Source organism: Chelon labrosus (assembly GCF_963514085.1).
Source record: "Chelon labrosus genome assembly, chromosome: 13".
NCBI classification, from domain to species: domain Eukaryota; kingdom Metazoa; phylum Chordata; class Actinopteri; order Mugiliformes; family Mugilidae; genus Chelon; species Chelon labrosus.
The window spans coordinates 11,331,224-11,343,457 of NC_140346.1; the positions used below are offsets into that span (position 1 = coordinate 11,331,224).

Here is a 12,234-nt window from a genome sequence, read left to right on the forward strand (position 1 = left end):
TGCTTGTGTAGATACATGTCCATCTTTAAATCATATCAGAGTGTTTGTAAATGCTGTTATTTTTCTAAATCAGTGGGATGCATACGTGGACAGGTTCTGCAACAGTGCCCTTTATCCAGCGTGGGATGTTTGATTTGCTCGTGCAAACAGCCTTTTACCTCATCACTATGGCCAGCGTAGACAATTTCCAAGCAAATGAACTTCTGTGTAGAGAACTTTTTCTCAAACGCAACTTTTGGAGTAAGAAATAAATAAATAAAAATAATAAATACAGTATGAAGTCCAGTATGAAGTCTTCCAGTAAGCAGTTTGATCCAGAAAAATGACTGTTACATTTTCTTCCTAGACTGGGACTCCCCATTTTATCTAGGTCACTAGATAATAAGTGGTCCATCAGGTCAGTCAGGTGGAATGTAGTAGCTCCCCCCATTGTGTATTGGTCTACAAAAACAACCAGGTATTCATTTCCTTCAGCAGCTTCAGTCCAGAGTCTGACAGGGTCGGTTGATCTAAATCTGCAGCAATTTCCCAACAACCATGCAGATTTCAAGGTGCTGACAAACTGTATAGTTGCAGACAAGCCCTAACACTGAAAATCATTTCTGACCAATATGCCAAACCTTGACTCTTGACAAGGTGACCAGCTAAGGGGGAGATGTGCAGGAGTTGTGGGTGTATGTTGTTCCAGATGGCCAGCAGCAGAATGCTCTTCACATGTACCCATCCACCCTAAAGCTTTCCTCATGTGCAGCAGTTGGGGTCAGAGACTCTCAGGTATTTTGATTTGATAAGTAATCTTAAGAGGTAAATCGAGCACTCAAGAGATGTTGTCTACCAAAATGGTTTATGTTGTGGAATCTGTGAAGGCGACTCTGGCCTTAGTTTGTTCAGGGTCCATATGAATTCCAGGAGCAGACACAATGTAAACGAGAAGGAACTTTGGAAGAAGTGTAGGCTACGTCTTCATGTTGGCTGTCAGTCTGGTCTTTCCTACACAACCTGAACTTCACTGTGGACAGTATGGATAGTCACCTGATATAGTCATGGATAGTCATGTGATGTCATCAAGGCTGGTGTCCCCCATTCATATCAAACCCTGGAAGGTGGCAGGTGCAATTTCTGGACTGTAAGGCTTGACTTTGAATTGTGTTTTGTTGTTTGTTTGTTGTTTTGTTGACATGCTGAGTTGCTTTTGGGCTAAACATACCTTTTACAGTTTTTGGCAAAAAGTTTGATCTTAGTTGCATCAGCCAACATTTTCCTACATGATTTTGGGAATGTAGATATGTGTTTCTGTAAAATTTAGCCAAGCCTAAGCATGTGTTTTTCATCAGAAAAAGTTAGTATCTTCCAACCCAGCTCCAAAGCCCAGACAAATGAAGATTTGAAAGATAGTTGTCCCATGTGGGATGTAAAGATAGGTGTGTGTACTATATCAAATGAGCTGGATGAGAAGTTTTCTGAACACACCCACATACCCAGTTGTAACAGGTTGTACAGTAAATTCTTCATCTACATATTATTTCAATAAAATGTGTCTCATTGGTTTCCAGTAGTACTGCATAGTTTGCTGGTCTTAAAATAAACAGTTCTGACAGGATGTATTTTAGTTTGATCTTTATTTTGTTCACACTCTTCGTACCCACTGTACACGTGAAAGTATCGGTACATGTTAAAACAAAAAGACGTAGAGATAGGTAATATGTGTATGAGATATTTTTAATAAAATGAGGTTGTGTACGTTCTACTGGATTCAGTGAAGGCACCTCTTCAAGCTGCAAAAGAAAGAATAAAATAATAACTTAATAAATATTGACAGCCTACATTACAGTATGTGTTGGCTTAATATTAATTTAGTTCCAAACAAAAAGAATTTTGCTAGACACATTATGTTCTAGTATGTTCATACAGTTGTTACCTATAGCACATGAGTAGACATATTCTGTTTCAGCCTGGTCACCTGAAAAATAGCCAAACAAAAAATAAGTAGTTAGTCTTTTTTCATGTCCATCACATTTAAATCCATAATTCTTTTTGTACACTTGGTGGAGATCTACTCAGCATAAACGTTTGTCAGTGCTGTGCTGTTTCTGAAGGGTATTAGGGTTTTACTTGGCTGGTAGTAGTCGTAAATCTTGATCACAGCTGCCTTCAGTTTCTCCACTGGAAGCTCCTGTATGAGCTCTAAGCTGTGGGTGACGGGCACGTCCTTCTGTAACTGAAGACAACACAAAAAAGGACAACATAATCAGTAACAATTTCAGTGTGTCACAGTTCAGTCACAAGACTCTCAGTATTTTTCCATTGACCCTGGATCTGCCCCACTCAACCTGCCAACCACGCCCACCTTGTCAGTCTACTCTACTCACCTGTGCACACAGCTGTCTCTCATCTCATGCAATCAGCCCAGCATATAGGCACCAGCTCCACACTCACTCCTTCGCCAGATTGTTATTTGCCTTGCAAGACTTTCCAGTGTTCTCCTGCCTGACTTCCCGGTACCGACCTCGCCCGTCCCTGATTCTTCTGCTTCGTCTGCCTCCTGGTAACCGTCTCCACCTTCTCTGACCAAGATTTTGGCCTCCGCTCTCCGGATCCCTGTTTGCTTGTTTCTGACTGATTGCCTGGTTACATTGTTCCTGCTACCTGCTCCTCATTGGATTGTCTGCCTGTGATATCGTCTCTCTGGTACCGAACCCCTGCCTGCCTTGACCAAGCCGCCTGCTATTGTGTTTGTTGTACTGTTTACCAGAGCTTGAGTAAACCTTTGAACTCTTTCCATTGGTTCTGAGTCTTTTTGTGCTGCAATTGGGTCCACTAATTCTGAAGAAGCTTGCATAGCCTGGAAAGATAGTTTAACAACTTATAAAAAAGCTCTCAGTAGTATTAGAACAGCATATTATTCATCATTAATAGAAGAAAACAAGAACAACCCCAGATTTCTTTTCAGCACTGTAGCCAGGCTGACAAAGAGCCACAGCTCTGTTGAGCCATCTATTCCTTTAGCCCTCAGTAGTAATGACTTCATGAGCTTTTTTACTAATAAAATTGTTGGCATTAGAGAAAATATTCAAGGCATCCTTCCAACAGCTGGTAAAGATGTAAGTACAGCGACATTAGAAACTTTTGTAAGACCTTATCAATATCTGGAATCCTTCTCCCCAGTAGATCTTCTTGAGCTCTCTTCAACAATTACAGCATCTAAACCATCAACCTGTCTTTTAGATCCAATCCCAACTAAATTGCTCAAAGAAGTTTTTCCAATAATTAACACCTCCATATTGAACCAGATAAATTTATCTTTATTAACAGGATATGTGCCTCAGTCCTTTAAGATTGCTGTAATTAAGCCCTTACTCAAGAAAGCCACTCTAGATCCAGATGTTTTAGCCAACTATAGACCAATCTCCAACCTTCCTTTTATTTCCGAAATTCTAGAAAAAGTTGTTGCTAATCAGTTGTGTGACCACTTAAACAAGAATGGTCTGTTTGAAGAGTTTCAGTCAGGTTTTAGAGTTCATCATAGTACAGAAACAGCTTTGGTTAAAGTTACCAATGATCTCCTCATGGCTTCAGACAGTGGACTTGTCTCTATACTTGTTCTGCTAGATCTTGGTGCTGCATTTGACACTATTGATCATAATATTTTACTACAGAGACTTGAAAGTGAGGTCAAGATTAAAGGAACTGCATTAGACTGGTTTGAATCCTATCTATCTGACAGATTCTAGTTTGTTCATGTCAATAATGATTCCTCTACTTATACAAAAGTAAGTTATGGAGTTCCTCAGGGTTCTGTGCTAGGACCAATACTCTTCACGTTATACATGTTGCCATTAGGCAAGATTATTAGAAAACATGGCATAAACTTTCATTGCTATGCAGACGACACCCAGCTATATTTATCCATGAAATCAGATGAAACTAATCAGTTGGTTAAACTCCAAGCATGCCTTAAAGACATAAATGCTTGGATGACCTGTAATCTCCTACTCTTAAACTCAGACAAAACAGAAGTTATTGTATTCGGCCCTAAGCATCTCAGAGATTCATTATCTAATCACGTGGTGTCTTTGGATGGCATTACCTTGGCCTCCAGTACTACTGTAAAAAACCTTGGTGTTATATTTGATGAGGATATGTCCTTTAAATGTCACATAAAGCAAGTGACCAGGACTGCCTTCTTTCACCTGTGTAATATCGTCAAAATTAGGAACATCCTGTCTCAGAGTGATGCCGAAAAACTAGTTCATGCATTTGTGTCGTCCAGACTGGATTACTGTAATTCATTACTGTCTGGCTGTCCAAATAGCTCTTTAAAAAGCCTCCAGTTGATTCAAAATGCCGCAGCAAGAGCGTTGACAGGAATTAGCAAGAGAGATCATATTACTCCAGTTTTAGCTTCTCTTCACTGGCTCCCTTAAAGTCTAGAATAGAATTTAAAATCCTTCTCCTTACATACAAGGCCCTTAAAGGCCTAGCTCCATCGTATCTTAAAGACCTCATTGTACCATATCATCCCAGCAGATCACTTCGGTCTGAAAGTGCAGGCCTACTTGTGGTTCCTAGAATTTCAAAAAGTAGAATGGGAGGTAGAGCTTTCAGCTATCAGGCTCCTCTCCTGTGGAACCAGCTCCCAGTTTGCGTTCGGGAGGCAGACACTCTCTCTATTTTTAAGGTCAGGCATAAGACATTCCTTTTTGATCAGGCTTATAGTTAGGGCTGGACTAAACCATCCCTTAGTTATGCTGCTATAGGCCTAGGCTGCTGGGGGACGATGCACCAAACACATGTCCTCCTTCTTTCTTCTCTCTCCTCTCTCGCATCCTCCACTTTCTTTTCTCTGGCACAGAGCTCTTGCCCTCTAATTTCCTATCTACTACTAGTCATACAAGTCTGTGCTATTACTATGTAGAATGTTTACTGCTGTGTCCCCCCCCCTTCCCCCCTCTTCTTGTGAGTATCTCTGGCCTGGAGTGGTGTGTTTCCTGTGGAGCTCTATACTACATCTGTTGTCGTGGTCTCATCAGCCTGCCCAGTCTTCATGGATTCCTGCAGTTATCCACTCCTACCTGAATGAACAATTCTCCAACCTGCCTATGATTCCTCTTACATTTTCAAACTGTCATGTAACATCATCAGTTTGTATCATAAGATTCCACATGTACGCTTTAGTCAGATATGTGTATCTATGACAGATGTATGTTTATCTTGCTGTTCTCTTCTCTTCTCTCTTTGCTGTTCTCTTCTCTCTTTCTTCTGTCTATACCCGGCTGGCCTTAGGCAGATGGGTCCCTCCATATGAGCTGGGTTCTGCTCGAGGTTTCTTCCTGTTAAAAGGGAGTTTTTCCTTGCCACCGTTGCCTTCAGGCTTGCTCTGGGGGTTTCAGGCCGGGTTTTTGTAAAGCGTCTTGAGACGATTTGTATTGTTATTGACGCTATATAAATAAAACTGAATTGAATTGCATTGAATACACCACCCGTTACATAGTGAAGCCTCATCTAGCATTTCACACTGGGGATTCTTCTCACCTCTTGGAAATAAACCAGTACATGATCTTCCTTTTGTTCAACACGATCCACCATCGTGGCACCTTTGAGCTGTGAGGACGACATTCAATTGGATCATTCAGCAACAACAAATATATAATGATATAACATCATTTTTATTCAAATGGAAGTCCTGTAATTAACTTACACTATTCAGAGATTCTGGGCCTGGGACAAACCCAGAGAGCATTTTGATATCCAGGATCGCCATGTTTGAACTGCTCTCCTTTCCAGTATATCTGTAGTTGAACAATCCAGTGTGTTGTTACTTAGGCATAGATGCTTTTTATTTTGTAATCGTATCAACCACAATTCTCATATGTCCATCCCACTGACAGTTTTTTACAATCTATGGTCCATCCACCAACACTTGCTACACACTAGCAGATGCAACACTCCTCTATCATATCTGTAACCTGCTTCTTGATTACTTACAGGGACTTGAGTTTCAGTGTGAGTTTTGGTCTTTGAGCTGTGCTGGTACAGTTGACCTCTGGTTTCACCTCTACACTGAGAGTGGTGACATCAGCAGGAGTTGGGATGTTGTAGTGAAGAGAAAGCTGAGAAACAGGAAACCAAAGAAGGCTCAATATTAGTGAATGTGAGGGTCAAGGGTTTCTTCAGGAGTAAAACAAGGTCCCTCTTTTAGATAACTGTCATTTTTGCACAAATAAATCTGCTTTTTTTGCACGAACCACTACCTCACCATCTCATAGTTTAAGCAATTATTTATTTGTAAAGTTTATTCCACCACCACACTGTATATACAGAATGTCTTTATATTTCTAGTTTATATATATATATTTTTCAGAGTATTGTTATTTTTTGTATATATTTTTCAAATTTGTATTGTTTTTTTGGTAACTCTTTTCCCTGTCGAAATCGTCATTGTTTTCTATAAGAACACATGCTGCTCTCCCTCTCTACGTTCGTAAAGTTTGCACTATCATTGGCAGCAGAAATGCATATAGGTGTACGATATGTAAAATAAAACATTTAATCTATACAAAGATTATTATTTATTTTTTTTACATTTTTACATGATACACCAAAGTCACTGACCTGTACTGCAGCACATGCAGTGCCATTCACCTCCACGCTGTACTTTCCTCTCACGTCCCGCAGCGTCTTCTCCTGGTAGAGCAGTTTGTTGTCTGGATTCACGTCAAATGTCAGCTGGTCACTGGGACCCTGGACTGTCACTGCACTTGAACCTCCAGGACTGAACAAAAGAGTGGAGTACAGAGCCAGAGCCTGAAGAGCCACCACTGTGTCCTACAACACACGCACACACACAAAATAGAAACTACTACCAATACTGTAGACGTACACAGTGAAAATGCTGTGGAGTTCAAATTCTGGTGTTGGTGAAATTGTAGCAAAAGAAGAGTTAATTATACTCTTTGTAGAGTTAAATGTGTTCTATATAACTGAGGACAAATAGTTAAAATAGAGTGTCAGAATGGAGTGTTTGTGAATTAACTCTGTAAGTGTCAGAGCAACACATTTAACTCTCTTAATTTCTACAATGAAGGTCTGAACCTGGATATAACACCTGAGGTGTTCACTTATAAACTCCACCCTTTTATTATACCCACACCTGGACAGTCAACCCAAGAACTACCGACTGATTTTCACTGATGAGGAAACATTGTTTGGTGAGTAAATGTGATTCACTTTGTGTATAATGTTATGTTTGATGTAAAAATTGACTGTTAATCTTGTGTGTCCCTTACAGCGCTGTATCCAGACACCAAGCTAACACTAACATTTGAGTTTACACCAGTGCTAAAGTCAGTAAATGCTAATTCATGTACAATTACACGGTTACCATAAGTAGGATATTGCAGTTGTTACAGCTGATGGCAGAAGCATTAGTTACTCTAACAGTTAGCGACAGTGACCAAGTAGACAAAAACTGTACAACTGAGTTCCAAATATCGGATAGGGAAATGTAGATGCCTTATTTGCTAGCTTTGTGTTTTCCCAAATAAAATATTAGTGCAACTGATATAGACCTAGATACACAGGGCACAAATTTAATGAATGATTTGTTTTTGAAAGGAGGATTCCACCCACAAGTGTGCAGACTACATTGGGAATTGTGACTCTTTTCGATACCGCCAGCATCCATTCTCCACATTTGGAACTACTCCAGTAGCTCTAAATCTCTACATGAAGTCCAAAAGCTCTGTATTAGTCATTTGACTATATTCAACCTTTTTATATGTGTTTGTGTTTCTTTAAGCAGGAACTCTACTATTACCCTGAGGCCAATCTTGTGTGGAGACTGGAAACAGTTCAGCACAACACCTGCCGTAGGAGTTACAGGACTAATTCTCTCTCATTTTCCCTGATGTTTGCAAACGAAGTATCTGGAAAGTTTGATGTGAAGTGGCGTTTAATGTGTTGTTCCAAACAGTTGTATGAGTTAAATGTATTTTCAAGTGTTACTGTAGTGCATTTTAAAATAAATATTTTAACCTTAACATGGCCTCTTTATTTCATCATAGTTTATTTTACATGTAATATGTAACTGAAAACAATATTTACACCATGCAGGTAGTTAACAACTGACACTATGAGAAAGTTGATATCTAACACTATACACTGGTGTTGAGAGAAACTAACACTGGTTAGTGTTGAGAAGTGTTAAATTTCAACTATAAGAAGAGTCAAAAATAACACGCTGGGAGTGTTAACATAGCAACACTTCAAAAAGAGTCAAATTAACTCACTGTGTTGTGTTGTGGACCCATATAGACACTTTAGATAGATAGATAGATAGAAAGATAGTTTCTTTATTAATCCCCAACTGGGAAATTTCTCAAGGTAATAGTGAAGGACAAGAACTGTTAAAACTGTCGCTTTTTACTCTGTTGGTGTTGATTTGGTAATGTGGATTTTGCTGTGTATGTAATGTAAATATTTGTCATTTTTATACATACAGCAGGTTTTCGTATGAATTTAGATTTTAAGGTGTTTGAATCTCTGCAGTACCTGTGTGGAGGAGAAGCCTCCGTAATAGTTCTGCTCCCCCACCAGCCACCTGACGATGCTGGAGGTGTAGCCCAGGTCTTCAGCTGTAGGGGAGGCACTCAGTTTGGCCATCAGCACATAGGAGCTGATCTCAACAGAAAGAGAGGCTGGAGTTTCAGTTGCTGTCTGGGACCAGTAGAGAAAACCCCCTAAAAATAGACACAATGAACGTTACACTCACAGTAATGAAGGCTGAATGATTTCCCTGAGGAGGAGGACTCACCTTGTCTTACTGCAACCTTGTCCAGGTGCTGCAGAAGGTGAGCACGGGTCTCCATGTCTCCAGCCAGAGTGAAGACGTACGCCATCAGAGCTGTAGTGTAGGTGTTGTTAAGGACAATGGCGGACTCTCTGAGGCATGACAGGCTCTTGTTCACCACAGGATCCTTTAACAGATTAAAGAACTCATTGTAGAACGTCACTTCAGAGCAGCACTGATTTTATTTATTTATTTATTTATTTGAGTCCACTCACGTTTGCGGACATATTCATTTCCAAAAAGGCAGCAGTGATGTACGCACTGAGAGTTACTTCATCGGACACACCACCCTGTAGAGAGAAAGCATCATACAGACTTTATCATCACTGGAAGGAGCTCTGCAACCTGAAAACATAAAAGTTACTTTGAACACTGTTTACATGCATATTGCAACTGGTAGTAGTGTCCTATTTTTCAATTTTCTGTGAAAAAGTTTGAGTCCTACAGAGGGCTGCTGATATAAATACAACTGTAAAGGAACTATCAGTTTACCTTCATTGCGTTATTGAAAAGTTTTCCTGATTTTCTGAAACAACCATTTTCCTGTTGCTTATGCTCGAGCCACGTCTTAGACTTTTCCAGGATTACTGGATCAATGTAGATGAAAGACTGAGCTTTGGCAAAAGATCTCAGGACAAAGGCAGTCAGCCTAAAGGAGGGCAAAGCAAAGTTAGAAAGTAAGACAATTAAGTTAGTAAGTTAAGTCAGTTTACCAGTACAAGTGAATATATTTGTGTGAAAAGTGCTATCGAAGAACGTCTGAAACCTAAAGCACCTGCAAATGGTTCACAGTGACCATGACGTGAGCAGCATTCTTTGCCCTCGATTCTGCACCAGAGTGTCCTTTACATATCCTTTCCCCCTCCTGTGTGGTTGGGGCAGTAACTTAGGAAATTGAGCATCGGGTCAAGCAAGCTACTGGTAATATTCAGGTCACTGACGGTTGTCCCCAGGACTGATTGTTTGTTCCACCCTCTCTCTGTTCTCAGGTGATTCATTGGGCACACGCCTCCAAGATCTCCTGCCACCCTGGAGTGAATTGGACTCTGTTCTTGATCAGATTGTTCTTGTTCTTGATGGTTTTGGTGGCCTTCCATGGAAAGAGATGTGGCAAAATATGTTGCAGCCTGTCCAGTTTGCACCCAAAATAAAACATCTCGCGGCAGAGGTTGTCCTGTCCCATGTCTTTCATCTCCATGGTTTTCCTAGGAATGTGGTGTCATACTAAGGTCCCCAGTTCATTTCCCAGTCCATTCCTCGGCAACCACATCTTCTAAAAACAACAGACACCGACTCAAACTTATCAAACACAGGACAGCAAGGAACAGGGTCAGAAGGGTCAGATGCAGGAGCTGAGATGAGAGCCCTCGAAGTAGCAAACTTATCGTTAAAAATGTTCAGGAAGCTATTGCACATTTCAGGGGATGTCTCAGTGCAAACAGGCTGTGGGGCATTAAGAATAGTGTCAATGGTATAATGGCACAAGCGGTCCTTCAGGATCTGAAAAGAACCAGCTTATACTTCTTCCACCTGCGTTCAGCTCTGAGGCACTTCTGTCTAGCTGCTCGAGTTCTATCGTTAAACAAAGGCTCAGGTTTACCTTTAGGCCTCACAGTTTTTAATGGAGCCACAGAGTCAAATATGCAGGAGTGAAGCCAGGAACAGAGCTCCTCTGTGTTAACAGATGTTAAGTCAGAGGAGACACAGACCTGGTCAAAAGAACTGACCGGCAGTAAAAGTCAACGAACAGCACCGGGTCAGACCCACCTCAAATAAGGTTGCTTCAAATCTGGACATTGGAAATGGGAAATGGATGATGAGCGTGTCACCCAGACTTTCAGCTTTACCAGACGACTGCCACGTTCATGAGGCGCTGTCACCAGGGAGGTCGGGCCGATTTCCAGTATAAGTGAGTAGGAATCCTCGCCTTTGCGGGGGCAATAATCAAACGCACCTAGACCACTAAAAATTTCTAGAAGAGTCTGGCGATCATACACCAGCAGTGCCAAGCGTTGAAAACAATAAAAACAATAAAAACAATAAAAACAATAAAAACAATAAAAAATCCAAACATTGCAAGAGAGGCAGACGACCAGCCACACACACTCGCACAATCTTGCCTGCGGATATCTGGAGAATGGTCAGAGAGTCTGGCTTTCTACCAAGGATTTTCCCCTACGCATGGACCCCATAAATTGGCTCCACGCTTTATTGGTCCATTCCCCATCTCTAAGGTGGTTAATCCAGTGGCTGTGAGACTCCAACTCCCCAGGTCGATGAGAATTCACCCAACCTTCCATGTGAGCTTCCTGAAACCTTTTAAGGAGAGTCCTCTGGTTCCCCCTACCAAGCCTCCTCCACCACCCTGCATCATCAGTGGTGGCCCTGTGTACACCTTAGACAGCTTTTGGTCGTCCGACACCGGGGTCACGGCTGTCAGTATCTTGTTGACTGGGAGGGGTGCGGGCCTGAAGAGAGGTCCTGGGTGTCTGCCCAGGACATCTTAGATCCTCATCTAATTTTTGGACTTGCTTTGGGACTTGCTTTTTAGAAGTAAAGACTTTCTATCCACCACCTGAAATCTGAGTCGTGCGTTTGAGTCCTCCTCTAACCACTTCCTCGTCATACTTTAGCCGTGTCCTGCTGTTCACAGACTCATTTTGTATGCAATGAGCAAATAATCAGACTACTGTTGCTCACAATGATGGAAAAACAACAGTTATTGCCCTGTGATATTAAACTACTAATAACTACAGGCGTCACCAATCCAACCATGTTCACACTGTCACTTTAAATCACATTTCTCTAAAACACTAGATTTAGAGATCACAGTGCAATCACATCATCACCAACATCCTGTGGATGATTGATCAGTGATGTTCTCACCAAGTGTTCCCGACTCCTCTTCCAAATGTGCTGTATGCACCGTGAATGTCTTTGTAGTTTAGCTGTCTCTGATAGCCTGCATAACAGGAGAAACAGTAATGAGCACACAGAGTGCCCCTCATCTCTAGACTCTAATTGAAATTCTGAGCATTGTGAAGTCATTGAGCTACAGATATTTCCTGCTTAGAGTAACAGAGTTGGTATTGTGTGCAATCACCACTAGACTTTCTCTCAGCTGCATTAAAAAACTCACCACTGATGAGGAAGTAGGTAGCCGTTTCTTTGATAGCTGCTGTCAGCTGCTCTGTGTCATTCAGGTACTGGAGGATGTAGATGTTGGGAGCCAGTAGTGCCATGTTCTGCTCTCCACATCCATACGGCATCCGTAGCAGTCCATCCAGGTTCTTCAGGGCCCTCCCAAGGATGTCACCTGCACAAATGAACTGAATCACTAAATCTGAAGGGCAGAACTAACCCAACCCAACTTCACTTTTGAATGG

At 41.4% G+C, this 12,234-nt stretch overlaps 1 protein-coding gene across 1 annotated transcript in view; it reads right to left on the bottom strand.

Moving 5' to 3' along the window:
* Positions 1-1,924: 1,924 nt before the first annotated feature.
* The window catches only part of LOC311497798 (alpha-2-macroglobulin-like), a 31,115-nt gene continuing 20,805 nt past the window's right edge, over positions 1,925-12,234 (bottom strand). The window contains exons 21-31 of the mRNA XM_084558164.1: positions 11,988-12,164; positions 11,735-11,810; positions 9,341-9,497; positions 9,064-9,138; positions 8,813-8,975; positions 8,551-8,738; positions 6,613-6,825; positions 5,986-6,110; positions 5,699-5,789; positions 5,515-5,601; positions 1,925-2,218 (exon numbers count right to left, since the gene is read on the bottom strand). Coding sequence (XP_084414290.1) covers positions 2,054-2,218; positions 5,515-5,601; positions 5,699-5,789; positions 5,986-6,110; positions 6,613-6,825; positions 8,551-8,738; positions 8,813-8,975; positions 9,064-9,138; positions 9,341-9,497; positions 11,735-11,810; positions 11,988-12,164 — 1,517 coding nt within the window. The 3' untranslated portion in view covers positions 1,925-2,053. The remainder of the gene's footprint in view (positions 2,219-5,514; positions 5,602-5,698; positions 5,790-5,985; positions 6,111-6,612; positions 6,826-8,550; positions 8,739-8,812; positions 8,976-9,063; positions 9,139-9,340; positions 9,498-11,734; positions 11,811-11,987; positions 12,165-12,234) is intronic.